Below are 16,959 nucleotides of genomic sequence, written 5' to 3'. Positions count from 1 at the left end.
GACGCTATACGCTTTTAGTATATGCATATGGCTACCAGTACAGCAGAACGCTACCGTAGCAGACTCGCAATAATCCCATGGTTCCGGGAGCGCCGTATTGCGTGTCACGAAATGCATCTCTGAAATCGCTAGATCGTGCCTATGGAGAGCATGAGCTGTCCTCGATGGGTGTCTAGGGCTCTACGAGCACGAAATGTCACCATACAGAAACGTCAGGATCTCAATGCGAGACCCCCGAATCTTGGGAGCGCCGTAACAAGATCAGCATCTTTACGTCGACTTGTTCTCGGGGTCAGTGTTGTCGTAGCGAGAGCCCGCAGCCTTCAACAAGCATCGTGACAGGGCGGCCATACCATGAAAATTGTAGAGTGATCACTGCTTTTGGCAACATTGAGCAACGCCACGAATCCTAGGGAACGTACCGTAAGACGACCAGAAGGACCGTGGTGTTTGAAAGTACGGCTATGTTTTTGCACGAAATCATGCGGATCAGACACGTTGTTACCGCTGGTCTGAATCCGTCTGTGTGGTGGTGGAAGACATGCATCAATTCTGCGTGCTTTTGATGCCACATGTGCTTGAAGGCCTTTATTGGCTCATCGCCAGGCCTACCTGAACGAAATGCCGCGGCAATATGTATGCCAGATTCCACCCCGCTAGAGGGACAGTACACGTGATTCCGGCAGTCCTGGAGCGGAGTGTGATCGATGAAAGGCCGCCAACATCAAGATGATATCCGACGGAGTGTTGGTCTTTGCTTTCAATGTCAAACCTTGCATGGAAGAGCTCAGTCAGGAAAGCCTCTCAAGGCAACGAGATTTTGACCATTCAGTCGCATACATAAGCGTCTTTCTCGTCCATCACACGTTGCCATGGATGAGAAGCCAAACAGCATGGTCGACTCCGCCTCAAGTGTCGACTCACAGCAGCCATTGGCACTAGTGGAAGACGTTGCCATGGGCATGGAGCGAGCAGAAGCCGTCAGTTGTACGAAGGTGGCTTTGTGATGTATCGCACGAATTCGATGTGCGAGACCCGAGCAAGGATATATAGATTTACTAGACAGAGCGGCCGAACGCGGGAAAACGGCCGAAGCCGGAAGTCTATTTACCGCATACACCTCCGTTCTACGAATGTCAAAGGAGCATACCATCTTCATGCAGTTGGACCATCCCTAGCAATAATCATCATGCCGCCCACATCAACCAACAGGCTCTTCCGTCCCCCACCGCGCTTCCTCTGTCCGTCAATACCTCGCACCCAAACCCGCAGAATCTGGTCCATACAGCCACGCCAAAGAACCAATACTTCGCGCTTCAATCATGGGTCTGATCTCCCAGTCCTAGGCTCCTCGAAAAGGGCAGCATTCTTGCGAAAGGAACCTATGCTGCCATTACGGACAGGTGCCTTGGCAATAAAGAAAGGGATGACGGCGATCTACGACCCCACAACCGCCAAACGAACAGCATGCACAGTACTTCAACTAGACAGATGCCAAGTCACTGGCCACAAGCGAAGAGATTCTCATGGTTATTGGGCCGTGCAAGTTGGAAGTGGGACGAAGGAAGCACGCAATGTGTCTAGAGCGGAGAGGGGCAACTACGCTGCACAGGGCGTGCCTATCAAACGACATGTTGCGGAGTTCCGTGTGAAGGACGCCGAAGGCCTACCTGAGCTTGGAAGTATTATCACAGCAGATCTGTTTCAGGAGGGGCAGTTCGTAGATACCAGGGCAGTGTCGAGAGGTATGGGTTTCACAGGTGGTATGAAGCGATGGGGCTGGGCCGGCCAACCGGCTTCGCACGGTAATTCGCTCGCACATCGTGTGATGGGTTCAAGTGGTGGTGGACAGGGCAGTGGTTCCAGAGTGCATCCTGGCAAGCATATGGCTGGACGTATGGGAGGCGAGATGCATACAGTGCAGAGCCTGAAAGTTCTGCGAGTTGATCGAGAGAATGGCATAGTTGTGGTGCACGGCGCAGTCCCAGGGCCCAAGAAGGGCATTGTGAAGATACAGGATGCGGTGAAGAAGAGCTGGCCGGAAGTTGAGTTGGCGGTTGGTGTCTCGACGATTGGAAGCACGGCTCAGAAGCTCGAGGCGGCACCTGCTTGAGTATATATAATTACGTATCAACATGACATGCGTTTTGATGCACAGGAGAGTGTTATCGAGCATGAGCTCAGCCGATGCCGAGCAAAGTGGCAAGCCGCGGAAAGAGGAGGCCCAGCCAAGTTTGATTTGCTGGTCATCGAGAGCTTGTAAGATTGAACGAAGACTACGAGACTTCGGTCTTTGGAAGCCGATCAGTGACAGAAAAATGTCTTGATCAGTGGACTGTAGGGATACATAGATTCAATATCCGCAGCTCATATCCTGTATAACTAGCAACCAACGAAACCAAAAGACGATCCAAGCCTTTCACCAATTCGCCACCGATTCTGCCAACTCGCCATCGATCCTGCCAGCGTGCCATTGTCAATGATGACTTTGGGTATGTCTCGTTATGACGACCAAGTGCCGTACCGTTCGACTCCTGTCGCGGTGAACCAGTCACTCGTGTCCCGTGGAAATCCAAGTCCTGACTCTGCGTATCCCAGAGCGAGGGGTCAGTAACGGCAACAAACTGCGAAGAGATCAGTCAGGTTCCTCCATCTTGTACAACAATAACTGCATACCGTCGCCACATGCTCTCACACCTTCGCTCAATCCCTAAACCACCGAGTGCTGCCCATAAATCCATCGCCTTTTGTCAGCCCTAATCTCAGCCAACCTCTCCTGCTCCTGGGCCCTCTTAGCCCTCGCCTCCTTGCGCTTCTTACGTGCCGCTTCATGCGCTTCCGCCTCCTCACGCTTCTGCCTTGCCAGTCGTGCCCTGGTGCGAGCACGTCGGCGCTCGGTCTCGTGTTTTTCGTCGTCCCAGGTTTTGCCGAAGCGGTGGTTCAGTGCCACGATGGAAGAGATGAAGATGAAGAAGGCCCAGGCTTGGAAGGCCATCGTGGTTTGATTATATTCTCCTGACAGATTGATGGGTCAATCGCAATGAGGTTGGTATTTCTGGCTTGGTCGGGTTCGGCGGATGTGTTGTGTTATACAAGTGACAGTAGTGATTGTCGAGAGTGCCGATGGGAAAGGAGTTCGTGCTTCAATTCTTTCGATTTTATGTAGTGATTCGAGTGGCGATATGTCACTCGAGTCCGTAACGAATTTGTACAGTCAGCGAAGGTGTCACGAGGCACTGACAGATGGTATACATTCGACGTCATGGCATTCACAGCATATCTTCATCTTCTTCGTCAGCGTAACTACTGCTCCCGAGACCATTCTCACGTTCTTCGATCTCCCGTTCCTTTCGCGACTCTTCGCGAGAGCGGTTGATTTTGCTAGGAAGCTGTTAGTACGCGGACGCATGTGGAATGATTGCAAACCACAGGGAATGAAATACCGTAATCCATCAACCATACCCACCACAAACCCTCTCACTTCCGCCACTTCCATTCCACCAACACCATTCATCTTGATACCAGCCCCAGGCCCAAGCACCTTGAAGCCTTTTCTCAGCTTACTCATTCTCACTTCTCGCAAATCTCTCAGGAGCTTGCGCACGGTATCAGGCTCATCGAAGTCATCCGCTGCGTGCGTAAGCAGGAGATGCCCAAGCTCAAGCCAATGATACGGCAAAGCGTCTTCTTGCGCCCGTGCAGTCGCCGCGTCGCTCATGAAAGGCGGTGATAGCTCAAGCGAGTCACGGGATAGGTATGGATCACCTTCTAACGGCGTCATGCCAATCGCACGAGGCATCGTAGGCGCGGGCGAGAAGACCTCTGCTGTCCGCTCATCCGTCTCAAAGTCAAGTATATGCGTCAACGCCTCCACGCTCAACCATGGCGGCGGACTAATATTCGCTCGACGCTGCTTCTTGAGCAGGAGAGCCAGCCACAGCGGTAAAGGTGTTGAAAAGGGAGGATTGAGCGGTTTTGTCGGGCCCTGCAGTCATCACATCGCCATGTCAGCGAACGTGATGTATTGTAGCGCCTCGAAAAAGTAGCGGCAGTCGCTTACGCAGAGGCCATGACTACTATGGTGCTCTACTCACACCTAGCAGTTCTAATCCATCCAGTCTCTGTCGCGGGATTACTGTCACGTGCTCCATCTCGCAAAGGAATCCGACTTCGCTGGGCGTGAGCCCGGGAGGTAGAGGCAGCGCCATCGCGTATCGCTGTGCATTTCTAAAAACACAATATTGTGCAATTGGAACGACAAAGACCTAATTGCTAGGTTGTTGATAGAGGCGGATTCGCGAAGCGCGTTTGTCCCAGCCAATCAGAGCTGCGCGCGCATAAATTCATCCTCTGCGCTTCCTCCAAACTACACCTCATCCTTTCATGCATTGTAACCTTGGAATCACCTCGCCACAGCGGTAACAGTCATGGCTGCAATCGCGGCTAGCAGTCTTCTCGTCCCGCTGTCCACATGGTTCTACGCCGTCACGCAGACCGTTCAGGAACCGTATCTCGTATGTCAACCCATTTCAGGCCAGGTAAGCGCTTCTCTCATATGTCATACAGGATGAAGTCTTCCACGTACGTCAAGCACAGCACTACTGCAATGGTCGCTTCGACATCTGGGATCCGAAGATCACGACTCCGCCTGGATTGTATTTGCTGTCTTACCTAGGCTCTCTGGTTCCAGGCATTGGCTGCAGTATCACTGCATTACGGGCCCTAAATGTCCTCGGCATCGTCCTTCTATCTCTCGTAGTGCGGCGATCGTACCTGCAGCGGGCTACAGACAGAGGCCAACGACATTCAGGAGTGTTCGATCACAGCTCGCTCGATGTAGCACTATTCCCGACCCTTTTCTTCTTCTCGGCACTGTACTATACCGACATCTGGTCGACGCTGCTAGTAGTCCTCTTCTACACGCAGATCTCGTCTACAAATCACAACAATTCAGGCCGTCTCGTCCACCACGTCACCCTCGTGACGCTAGGACTAGCTAGCCTAGCTTTCCGCCAAACTAACATCTTCTGGGTGGCCATTTTCCCAGCAGCCATCACCACAATACGACAACTTGATCGCGGTCATGACGCTGTTCGGAATTCGATGTACCGAGGCGTCGCGGGCTTTGGCGACTCGTGGTATAGCATCATGAAAACGAGCTATAAGATGCAGGTGGTCTATGATCCAGCTATCAGATATGCCTCGTTCGACGGTAAGTCTCGGGCGACCTAAGTGGTCATACTGGAGTCTCAGCTGATGTGATACAGTCTACCTAGTCACGATAGGATCCACTGTAGCATGTGCGCTGGGCATGCTCTCTCAACCCAAGAAACTCTTCAACTTGCTGCTCGTACTCGCGCCATACCTTACTCTACTTGGTGTGTTCACCGGATTCGTACTATGGAATGGCAGCGTTGTACTGGGCGATAAAAGCAACCATACTGCAACACTACATCTCCCACAGATGCTCTACATCTGGCCTTTCATCACCTTCTTCTCTTGGCCATTGGTATACCCATACCTACTGCTCACGCCTGTCTCCATCATCTCCTGGCTGCCAATTTCCGTGGGCACCCTCGAGTCCATGCAGATCTTCAAACGTGGGAACTTACTCCCGCGACCCTGGCTTGTGCTTGCAGCAATAGGTATAGCTTGCGTGGTCATCTACGCCAACACGATCGTGCACCCTTTCACACTGGCGGACAATAGACACTACGTCTTCTACGCCTTCCGACTCCTGCTTTGGCCCTGGTGGATGCGCTACGCCGCTTCACCCCTCTACATTCTCTGCGCATGGGCTTGCATCCAGACTCTGGGAGGCGGACCGGCAAAAGCATTAGTACGTGCAGGGAGCGGCGAAGGAGAGGGTCTGTTTTTGCCAGACAGCCAACACTCCGCCCCTGTATCGTTTGCACTAATCTGGATGGCAACCTCAGCACTCCAGCTCGTGACAGCACCGCTAGTCGAACCACGTTACTTCATCCTACCGTGGATCTTCTGGCGTATTCATTTGCCACTACGTCTGAGGCCGCAAGGTACTACACCTATCAAGCCGGACGAGTCATTACCATCGCCAAAGGTGCTATGGAACGAGTACGACCATAGGCTATGGCTCGAAACGGCATGGCTTTTGATAGTCAATGCAGCCACGGGTTACATATTCTTGTACTGGGGCTTTACATGGCCACAGGAACCGGGCAAGGTGCAAAGGTTCATGTGGTAAAGGGCGGATGTTGTGGAGACACGGAACAGCGGTATCGACTTCCCAGGAATGGCAGTGGGCGTGACATTCATTGCAGAGGGACGACAGGCGTACACAATTGGCCTATAGGGCTGAAAGTAGTGCACCGTACTCTGGCCCCCAGAGGATCGTATCTGGCTGCCGTCGGTTGCATCCCGGTCTGCATGCTTACAGTAGCGTGCAAAGTGTCGGAACGAACAAGGTCCAATTCGCCATCGAGGCCTGATTCCCTGAAGTTCAGGACGTGTCGGCAGCAGCAATCGCTGTGAGCTCATCGTGCCAGGGGTACTCGCGCGCTCTCCTGACTCCGACTCGCTTCACCGGCATGGTAATCCTGATGCCTGTAGACAAGTTCCCACTCGACACAACTTCAAGTCCGCATAAATCCGGTACCATGATTGCCCTACCTGCTGACGCTCTCCTTGAACTTCCAGCCCCGTCAGCATATTGAATTTGGGGTGTTACAGACCCTGTTGGACCAGTGCGACGGGTGTCATCTAATTCGTCCGGAACATACCTATCCTGCTTATCATCTTTGCTACGATATAGTGATCCTGATAATATGATTGACCGCGCAATCTGCTTTCGGGACTTGATGGTGGGCACTTACGCAGTCAAGCGAGAGGTCGATCGCAGGTACGTAGTCAGATTGATTGCGCAAACAGCCGGACACGGAGCGATGCGCCTTCTCTGATGGATGCTTTATCTTGGTATGGTGTGGAAGCGTTCCTTGATATGATGATGACTCGACTTGGTGCACGAGAGCGAATGTCTCACCGGGACAACCGCCACCAATACTTTTGTCGCACTGTCGCGTGCGCGCGCGCGCGTGAGAAAGGCATGATTTCTTGTCTTTATGCAAGACATCCGCTAGCATAGTAATAGCCCTAATGCCGAGAGCCGACTGGATGCTGTCCGCAACCGACGGGCCGTCGAGTGAACTCAAGAGGGGTATGGACGTATGGTTGACCCCTACAAGTTTTTCGAGTTGACGCATGAAGTGGTGAGCAAGTGCAAGCGAGCCTGATATGAAGGCCGCCCAACGTAAGTAAGAATGCGCAATTGGGTGAGCGCGATCACGGGCCTGATCGCAGAGTGTTGCTGATTACCCTGCTTTCGCCATGATGGGAATAAATGGCCCGTCGTCAAGGTGCCTCTTGCGCTAGCAGGAGTTGTGTCGTACGAATTCTGTAGGTGGCGCTGTCAATTTAGGTAACGCAATACCCCACTGCCCGCATGAAGATGTCTCTGATCTTCTGTGTGTGTGTCCGTGCCCGTCTTGTTGGGCGAGACATGTGAATGCCTCGTGAAGGATGAGGGGAGCGCTCGTTCACAGGCGATAGCGGAGGGAGGTGGAAATGGTAGCGGAGTGGTGGGTACATATGTCGATACTCATCTCCGTAAACTGTACATGTTGTGCCTCCGCGGCGGTTTCTGTCGAACCAAAAAACTCTCGAGTCTTCGAGGGACGATCGCTCGACGTGGCGCCATCTCACTAACGCCACTGATTGGCTAGATAGCGTAGGAGCAGACTTGGCTCAACAATGGTATCAACGAGACTCTTGCAGTTCTGCAGGCGCAAATATTGTAGCTGCAGGTGCGGCATTATTCTGTATGCGTGAGCCGTTCAACACTTCATTGTAGACACTCGCATCGCACCGTCAGCCCGACACACGTTTGCGGCAGAGTTCGATCTTCGCTTGCGTTGAACCCTTCAGCGACCCAGCGGGGTGGGTCCTCGTCCCTCGACTCCAAAGCTTCTGTTGGCGATTCAGCATCGGTCTTTGCTGGCTTCGCTTCGACCAGTCCATCCGCCTCTCTCTTGACACATAGGACTCCACACCCAGACGCCGCTTGCAACGACTATCGCTCTGCTTCTCTTAGACGTCTTGCGCTGGTAGATTCCTTCCTGTGCGCAAGATGCGACTGCCACCTTGACTTTCTCAACCAATTCTTGTGCTACACTCAATGTCCAGCCGGAGCCAGTGTGGCTAGTTCGTGGTCAGCGGAGATCGGTTGGCGTGCAGCTCAACGAGTGACGTCGCAACCTGGAGCAGACGAGCGTGGTGTGGAGAGTAACAGGGTGTAATCAGATTACTGACTGCCAGTGGTGGGGCAGGTATGTCAGCGGGTGAGGACGGCAGTGGAGGGAATGGAGAGCAACAGCGACCATCGAGTCGCAGCGCAGGTCATGCAGGAGGAAACAGCAGCAGCAGCAGCATTGGCAGTACAGCGTGGACAGAGGTACCTATCACCGTCAAGGTGCTGTCGCCGAGCAATACTTCAGACGCATCGACCATCCAACAAGACTATTTCATGACGCATACCTTCGCTCCTTCCGCCGACCATGGCCAGACGACGACGAATACAACGCCTACCTCAAGCGCGAAGACGGGTGCCAGCGAGGCAACTGCTGCTGGCAAGATGCAGGTGCCGGATGTGGGATCCTTCCTGCATGCGACTGAGCAACGGCCAGTAGCGCACAGCCAACTGTCAAGCATGAGCACCGAGAGCAATGCCACCATTCGTGCAAGCCACACCAACGGGACTGTAAGCGTACCGCTGACCAGCGCAATACTATCACCAACGACACCAGGCCGACCCGCCTTCCCCAATCAGTCTTACGCTGCCTTGCAAAGTCAGAAGTATCCTGTACGGAGACATCCTGCTCCAGTACTTCGACAAAGAAGCTCTCATCCTGGCCAGATATACACGTTTACATCCGCGCTGGCTTCGTCACATCAGGGCGGCTCGCGCACTGCTGGCAACTCGCCAGCTGTGACACCGGGTGTTGGCCTCTTCCAGCCCAATACGGCGCCGCCGACCGAGGACTACGATTCTCCGGACACGCCTGGCACTTATGCCAGTCCCTTTCTGCATTTCACACAGCGGCAGGCGCCGAAAGAGACCCATGTCGCGGATATCGATGTTGATCCGGTGTCAGGTCGTAAGCTGATCAACCACTACGAGGTCGTTGATGAGATAGGTCGTGGCGCGCATGGTAAGGTCAAGCTGGGCCGCGACCTCCACTCTGCCGAAGGGACATATGTTGCCATCAAGATTGTGGAGCGCTACTCGCGCCGGCGGAAGTTGGGCAAGCTGGTGTCGGCTGCCGAAGACAAAGTGAAGAAGGAGGTTGCTATTCTCAAGAAAGTACGACATCCTAATATTGTCGCATTGCTAGAGGTCATCGACGATCCGAGCAGGAAGAAGGTTTACATTGTGCTGGAGTACGTGGAACGTGGCGAAATCAAGTGGCGGACCACCGCTCCGCGTGAGATCGCGGTCGTGGAAGCACGGCGATATGAACGTGAGCGTACGGAGAAGCAGAGTGCGCAAGCTGTTGCTGAAGGAGAGGCGATCACTGCTGAAGCGCAACGACGCCTCGCCAAGGAGAAGAGGCGACAGAGACGCGAACAGCGTGGCTGGCTACGGCGCATGCATGAGGAGCAACCTGACAACCAGAACTACTTCAGTAACGAGATGGGTGATGACATGAGCGACCAATCCGAGGAAGATCGTCTATCGCGGGTGTCTACAAGTACGACAATCGATTCCAGGAATGCCAGCAGGTTGTTCTCTGATGCACGACGCGGCTCGCGAGCTGTATCGCCTCTACCGCCGCACAGTGAAGTGCCATCACCGACGGACGCGTCAGGCACGCATCTGAGCCCGATCACTGCGGAGTCACGCACCACATCGCCGACGGCGATGCAGCTCCCTGAGGGTGTCAGCCTGTTCCATACAAGGCTCGAAGGCACCATGTACGGACCGTATGATATGAGCTCGGCTGGATCCTCACGTGTGAACAGTGTTGCTAACAGTGAGATCGACCTCACACAGCTCGCCCACGAAATTCTCGACAGCGAACTACACCCCGAGCTGATGTACGTCCCTGTCATGACTATGCAGGAGTGTCGTGTCGCATTCAGAGACACGCTGCTTGGTCTGCGATACCTCCACTTCCAAGGAATAGTCCACCGCGACATCAAGCCACCGAATCTGCTGGAGACCATCGATCACCGAGTGAAGATATCCGACTTTGGCGTCTCTTATCTCGGCCGACCACGAGTCGAGGACGAGCCCAGCGAAGATGTTAGTGAGCACGAAGCGCAAGACTTTGACGAGGCCAAGGAACTAGCCAAGACCGTTGGCACTCCGGCTTTCTACGCTCCAGAATTGTGCACGGTCGATCCGGGTGATGAACCGATGCCGGTGACCAAGGCGATCGATGTTTGGGCGCTCGGTATCACACTTTTCTGCATGCTCTTCGCCCGCACACCGTTCGTTGATGCCGAGTATGTGGTCATGCGGCAGATAGCTGACGAGGAGATCTACGTGCCACGCGAGCGACTACGACCTGTCAACGAAAAGCCAACGAGCCGGCCGTCATCGCATGGCCGGACATTTACTCCACAATTCACGAGCAAGCGCCATGAGTTAGATCTTTTATACGAAGAGATCGATGATGATCTTCACGACCTGCTACACAGACTGCTGACCAAAGACCCGAGAGATCGCATCACATTGGAGGAAGTACGACATCACCCATGGGTGCTCGCTGACCTTCCGAACAAAGGGAGGTGGCTCGAGGAAACCGATCAGGGCCGACAGAGCCATGGCAAGAAGATCGAGGTTTCCAACGAGGACGTCAAAACTGCCGTCATACCGTTGCAGTTTCTGGATCGTGTCAGGTCTGGCATCAAGAAAGTGACTGATAGGCTTGGACTCAGTAGCGCCAGCAGCAGTAAGCCTTCTAGCAGAGGTCGTGCGCAATCCAGTGCTGGCAACAATAGCGACGGTAGCCACGCCGCTTCGCCGGTTGCGTCGGCTTCATCATCGAGTAGTACTCTTAACTACGATGGTCGACGCTCGAGTTTAAGAGGAGACGAAAGCATCCTTCCGGCGCTGAAAGCATCACGGCATGGCGAGCACCCATTATCTAGGAGTGTGGCTGCCAGTCCCGAGGAGGATCGCAATTCGTACTTCCTGGATACGACATTGGCGGATGCTGAGCTTGCCAATCATGTGCCGGAATTGACGAAGCAGCCCTCGCCGCCTCGTCCTAATATGCCGGAGCGGTCGAGGACGATCATGTCTACTACCACATCGATCAAGACCATCAAACAGTCGGACATTGGCCGAGGACGCGAGTCGCCTCCACCATCTCCCGGTCTGCCTGGTACGCCGATAGCACTCGAATCTCCAGGAGGTTCAGGATTGCAGGCGATCCTCGGCAGTGGCGCAGCTCGTCGTGCTTTCAAGGCGCTCAGAGAGCGAAGTATGCCAAGGACTACAGAAGGCAGAGCGCCATCACTCGACAGACAGTCAGTAGAATCATATGATGCGCATGGCGAGCCCACCATCGCGCTCAGCCCGACTAGCGCTGAAGGTCACGTCAACCTACCAGCATCACTGCAAGATCGTAGTAGGCCGAGCAGTATACAGAACAGTCCAGTGCCTTCGAGGGCACACTCGGTAGTGGCTTCGCCTACAGATGTGCACGGTCGCGCTGGCGCTTTCAGTCGGACAGCCTCTTCACGCTCAATACAATCAGTCTGTGTCGCCGAAGTCGTCAGACAAAACTCATCAGGACAACCACGAGCTATCTCAGGATCCAGCGCTGAGGACTGGCAGCGCGCTGATGATGAACGCATCAGGAAACTGATCCGCGAAGGTCAAGATGCCGAGGAGCGGCCTACTGCTATCTTTGATGATCGCACTTGCCCACCCAGCCCGGATGATAACGCTATGCGACGCCGGCCATCACGACAGATCGACACTGTCATGGAGACTTCTGAGCCCACCCTGTACCATGGCACGAGTCCACGAGATCGAATCGCTCAGCTACCGCCCGCGATGGTGTCAAGCTCCTCGGACTTTGGATCCGCTGTATCCATGTCGATCTCGAATCCATCAATACCGTCTGTCATCTCCGAAGCATCATCCTTCGACCATGGCGATAGTATGCCCCTGCATTACCATGACGACAAACGCAACGACTCTTCGGATGGCACAATCAATCCTCCGAATGCACTGCGACAGGACCACGTAGACGATGGCTATACACCAGAGGAAGAAGAGACAGCTTTGAGCAGCGACAATGAGGACGACTACGCCTCATCTTCCGACAGCGACGGCGGTCTCGTGATGCGCAGACGAAGAAGCAAAACTGCCACTAACGGCGGCAGCACGACCGCCAACAGTAACTCGCTGGGTCCGAAAGCAAGGCGCAGCACAGGACTATCAGCCCATTCGAAAAAGTCGAGTCGAAGCGGTAGTAACACTACCATGAAGAAAGTCCGAACGAGGGACAGCGAGGACGAAAGAAAACGAGCTTCTTTCGAGTTGCGGGAGGAGTGAGAGGGACGAGGAAGAGGATGAAGATCTCAACTCAACCATTTTTGTTTTCATGATTTCTACGAGGAGATGTGTCACGACCACCACGACCGCGTGCCAGCATCAGGACACGACCGGCATACCACTACACTCCGCCATATCGACCAATACATACATACTCCGATCTCGACACAAAATCGCTTGTTACGCTGTCCGCTATATGGAGTGTGCCGGACATCACCCGCATATTACCTTCCGCGAGCGAGCACGTCGACCGGGCATTATAGATCTTCCTTTTGCGTACACGTATGTATACTTACTCCAGGGCGGATATGTATATCACTTTTACCCGCTTGTTTGTTCATTTTGTTTGTTTTTTTCTTGGATCGCAGCAGCAGTAGAAAAGAGCGGAAAGTGGCCTTGTGGATGTTACACGCACGCATGATCATAGCAGAAGTCTTTCGGCGCTTTTGGATTCAAGGAGGAGGCAGGAAAAAGTCGGATGGATTTTGAGTTGCGGTTTGTGTCGTATAACACTGCTTGTTTTCTGTTGTTGCATATCGGGTTCGTGGGAAGGCGGCGAGTGAACGCTTGGTGAGAGGTGTGGGAGATAGACGACAGGTTAGTGGGTAGTAGGGGTTGCATGCATGGTTGTCTGTTTTGAGTTGAGGGAGGCTTGGGGTTGTGTGTTGTTTGCTTTGTCAATAGTGATACCCATATCATCACCTTCTTTGGTCTATGCACTTCAACACAGTACATTCCCTTCTCATGTGCAATTGGGCCATCGTCGCCTTCGTCTATCCAACGAGTTGGTATTGCAAGCAAGGATCGGAACGTTTGTGAATGTAGCATTCTGCCTTGACATTGCTGCTCGACGTGTGATCTTACAATATCTCATCCACTTATGCTCATGTCTACAACATCAGCAGGCAAATCGCTAACCCTACCATCTGCACCAACTAGATTAAAAGCATCAGGAACCCGCTCTGCCATCCCATCCTTCCCACCCTCACCCTCACCTCCCCGAATCCCACCCAACCTTCTCACCAAACCCCCCGTCAAATCCCCACTAAAATCCAACTCCCTTTCCAACCTCTGCCGCCTCAACGCCTCCCTCAACCTCTCCTGATTGCGAAACCTCCCAACCCCCTTCCGCGTCCAATCATTCCACACCAGCCCGCTCTGCTCCGAGCGTCTGAGAACATCCACCAGTCCCTCCTCATTCTGGTTTCGGGCGTAAGCCGTGATTAGGGAGGTCCAGGTCACGACGTTAGGTTCCATTTTTTTTTCCCGCATGTATGTGAGGACTTGCTCGGCGAGTCTGAGTTCGCCACGGGCGGAGAAGCCGTGGAGGAAGATGGACCAGGTGTGGATGTTTGGGGGGGATTGGGTGAGGTTTAGCGTGGTGGAGGAGATGGAGAGAGGGGTTTGGAGATCTTTGACTACGCGGGTAGCTTGGAGGAGGCTGTGTTTGCTGCGCATGAAGTGTTGGAGGAAGATGTTGGAGAAGTGGGGAGTTTCTACGCAGGAGATCAAAGCTCGATCGGTTTCGGCACCGGATTGGATGATTTCTCGCCAGCGATTATACATGGCTATGGCTTCCTGCGCTTTGGAGTTATGGGCCAGGTAGGTCCAGAGCATGATGCCTAGGATATGCCTTGTGGGTTGCATACGCTTCGGAGAATCAGACGACAAGTTTGTGGCCGACGGTGCAGGCGCTGAAAGTGGTAGACCGAGTTGTTCTAGAGGCGCCCGGTCGTAAAATTGGTCGTAGGCGGCTGATAGTGTGGCGAAAGCTGTGTCGGGATTGTGCTTGCTGTGATGAAGAGCCAGACAATGCATGATCTCGAAACAAACAATGCTGTTTGTGCGGAGGTCGCCGAATTGAATCGCCTCCTCGATCACGTCTCGCAACATATCCGCATTGTCGATGTCGAGCTTGCAAGCCTTGAGACGAACGGCGTAGGTGAATTTGGTCGGGAGTATGTGCTGTTCCTGCATCGCACGGTACACATTCTGCATCGTCTCCAGGTCGCCAGCGTCGACAGCATTGAGCATGATGATGGTGTATAGATCGGAGTTGAGCTTCAGTCCCAGCCCAGCCAGATGCTCTACTAAACACAATGTCACCCGTAGCCCATCTGGCTCATTGGCTGACCTTCGAAGCAATGCAGAGCACCCATACCGGAACGCCACCGTCTCGACGAAGCGCGGACCACCGAGTCTAGCAGCCTCGAGCAACGCCTCAAGCGCCCGCTCAATCTGGCCTGATTTGGCGAAATGCTCAGAGAAGTGTAGGTAGGTGTATTGATGCAGCTTGACCTTGTCGAGCTTTATGTTGGCCCACAGCTCCAGGACCTGCTCGTTTGAGATCCATGGAAGCAGAAGTTTCACCCAGCCACCAATGAAGATGAATTGTTCGTTCGTCTCTCGGTCCATGAGCAGGAGCATAATCTTGGCCAGCTCTCGAAAATTTCTACGCGTTGCCTCCTTTTCCCCCAATTCGGCGTTAGCGATTTCGTGTGACCAGGACGCCTTGCGTATTGCCCCAAACCTGGCTGGTCGAAGGTGATATGCCTGGTCGAAATACTTCGCAAGGATACTGTAGCAATCCTCAACCCAGTTGATCGGAGGGTAGAGCATCTTGTGCGTCAGGCGCAGGAAGGTCATCAACTTCACCTTGTCGTAGCATAACAACCAGAGTGCTGTCTCGCTCCATAACTCACGCTCCAGCTTGTTGTACTCCTGCGCGAACGGCTTGAACCGTATGGTTTCATCCGGATTCTCATCCATCTGCCCAATGATTCGCTCAATGCGCCTACTGGCCTCGGGCTTGAAATGGAGCTCTGGGCTATTCGCAACATCCTGGCCAGGTGTCGAAAGAAGTCGGTCGTACGATGCTGAAATCTTGCAGTATCGCGTATTCCAGTCAGAGGAGAAGACGGCCGAAGTGCGTAGCTCGGAGCGAATGGAGATGGTAGTTGAAGAACCACGTGCCAGACGTGCCGTCTTGCGTGCTTTCAGACGTGCTCGGGCTGCCTGTTCGGGCGAATGTTTCGAGTGTGCTGGAGAAGAACGAACAGCAGTACGGCTCTTCCTGCTGCCAGCTGTCTTCTTTGGTGGTGTCTCAGCCTTTCGCGTCTCGACCGTCGCTTCATCCTCAGGCTGTCCATAGCCACCTAGCAGAAAGTCGAGGTATGCCGAGTCTTTGGATTCCGACGAGGGCGATTTGGCATGCTTGGACACCGAAATGGTCTCTTTGTCATCTTGCTGGCGCTCGGCGAGGGCGGAGATGTATCGCTGGCGTGGGACGTGGGTGTGTGGGTGCCATCGTTGCGCTAATCTCGTGACGGACGAGCTAGATCTAGCTGAGCGCGAGAGAGAAGACCATAAGTGCATAGGCGAGCATTGAGGGCAGAAGTAGTCGCTTGATGGTTGGCAGCATTTATGGAAAGGAGCTCTCATCAATGTATAGCGGAACTTTTTCGGGCAAGCCCATCAATCGAGTTGGGTGACCGCCATGACTCGTGGGAAAGCTCTCGCCTAGATTAATCAATCAGACTGTTTTTCTTCGAGCAACAGTAGCGTTGATATCAATCAATCGATTCCACAACTTGACCTAGACAGAGCGTCTGCTCGAGCCTGAAAACCAACATGGCATCCACCCAGGCGCTCAGCGCAGCAGCACAAGACCGCAAAGCCCGCCTGGCCCAGCTCAAATCACTCAAGCGCAAACAACCCGACACCTGCCAAGAAGCCTACGAAGAAGAAGCACCAGTAAGACAAACCGACGAGACCACACCAGCCGAACCAGACGCCTCCTCCACATTCCTCTCCGGCCGCAACTACGACTCGGAAACCAAGGGACCAAAACTGGGCTTCGAAGCGGCACCCTCAGAGGGTAAAGAGACACTCGAGAAGAAGGCAGCAGCGCTCGCACTCGAGACAAGACGACAAGCACAGGAGGACGAGAAAGCGGATAAGCCGCTCGACTTGTTCAAGCTGCAACCCAAGAAACCGAATTGGGATCTCAAGCGCGATTTGGACAGGAAGTTGGAAGTGCTGAATGTGAGGACGGATAACGCGATTGCGAAGTTAGTTCGGGAGAGGATCGCGGGGCAGCAGAAGGCGGCGAAGGAGAAGATGGGAGGTGCGAATGGGCGTGCGAATGGGTCTGATGGTGTCGGTGCGGAGGGAGAGGGAGAGGCGGTGGGTTTGGAGGGGGCGGTGTTGGTCGAGGCTACGCATGTGCGGGAGCGAGAGGATGAGGAGGATGCTAGGCGGGAGAGGGAGGAAGAGGATGCGTTGTTGGATGCGAGCTGAGTGCTGTTCTGAGACGACCACGCTCGAACAAGCGCATGGCATTGCTGTGATGAGAC

General features: G+C 53.9%; 7 protein-coding genes across 7 annotated transcripts; 4 read left to right on the top strand and 3 right to left on the bottom strand.

The window, feature by feature from the left end:
* Window positions 1-1,426: 1,426 nt before the first annotated feature.
* On the top strand, window positions 1,427-2,113 carry LTS14_008531 (uncharacterized protein; the record flags this gene model as incomplete). The annotated part of the gene is given in 2 exon segments (XM_064841219.1): window positions 1,427-1,745; window positions 1,761-2,113. 2 exon segments carry the CDS (start codon window positions 1,427-1,429, stop codon window positions 2,111-2,113), a joined length of 672 nt encoding a protein of 223 aa, XP_064691083.1.
* Window positions 2,114-2,710: 597 nt separating this feature from the next.
* On the bottom strand, window positions 2,711-2,995 carry LTS14_008530 (uncharacterized protein; the record flags this gene model as incomplete). The annotated part of the gene is made up of 1 exon (XM_064841218.1): window positions 2,711-2,995. One exon carries the CDS (start codon window positions 2,993-2,995, stop codon window positions 2,711-2,713), a length of 285 nt encoding a protein of 94 aa, XP_064691082.1.
* Window positions 2,996-3,269: 274 nt separating this feature from the next.
* On the bottom strand, window positions 3,270-4,151 carry PSF2 (DNA replication protein psf2; the record flags this gene model as incomplete). The annotated part of the gene is made up of 3 exons (XM_064841217.1): window positions 3,270-3,381; window positions 3,444-3,985; window positions 4,095-4,151. 3 exons carry the CDS (start codon window positions 4,149-4,151, stop codon window positions 3,270-3,272), a joined length of 711 nt encoding a protein of 236 aa, XP_064691081.1.
* A 276-nt stretch (window positions 4,152-4,427) lies between these two features.
* On the top strand, window positions 4,428-6,223 carry ALG10 (glucosyltransferase; the record flags this gene model as incomplete). Its single annotated transcript, XM_064841216.1, has 3 exons — window positions 4,428-4,514; window positions 4,567-5,212; window positions 5,268-6,223. The coding sequence occupies 3 exons, from the start codon at window positions 4,428-4,430 to the stop codon at window positions 6,221-6,223; spliced, it is 1,689 nt and encodes a 562-aa protein (XP_064691080.1).
* A 2,139-nt stretch (window positions 6,224-8,362) lies between these two features.
* On the top strand, window positions 8,363-12,604 carry LTS14_008527 (uncharacterized protein; the record flags this gene model as incomplete). Its single annotated transcript, XM_064841215.1, has 1 exon — window positions 8,363-12,604. One exon carries the CDS (start codon window positions 8,363-8,365, stop codon window positions 12,602-12,604), a length of 4,242 nt encoding a protein of 1,413 aa, XP_064691079.1.
* Window positions 12,605-13,474: 870 nt separating this feature from the next.
* On the bottom strand, window positions 13,475-15,979 carry LTS14_008526 (uncharacterized protein; the record flags this gene model as incomplete). The annotated part of the gene is made up of 1 exon (XM_064841214.1): window positions 13,475-15,979. One exon carries the CDS (start codon window positions 15,977-15,979, stop codon window positions 13,475-13,477), a length of 2,505 nt encoding a protein of 834 aa, XP_064691078.1.
* A 255-nt stretch (window positions 15,980-16,234) lies between these two features.
* On the top strand, window positions 16,235-16,903 carry LTS14_008525 (uncharacterized protein; the record flags this gene model as incomplete). Its single annotated transcript, XM_064841213.1, has 1 exon — window positions 16,235-16,903. One exon carries the CDS (start codon window positions 16,235-16,237, stop codon window positions 16,901-16,903), a length of 669 nt encoding a protein of 222 aa, XP_064691077.1.
* Window positions 16,904-16,959: the final 56 nt, after the last annotated feature.

The sequence above is a fragment of the Recurvomyces mirabilis genome (assembly GCF_035927965.1).
Source record: "Recurvomyces mirabilis strain CCFEE 5264 chromosome Unknown scaffold_26, whole genome shotgun sequence".
Taxonomy (NCBI): domain Eukaryota; kingdom Fungi; phylum Ascomycota; class Dothideomycetes; order Mycosphaerellales; family Teratosphaeriaceae; genus Recurvomyces; species Recurvomyces mirabilis.
This window is presented reverse-complemented; position numbering and strand designations above follow the sequence as displayed.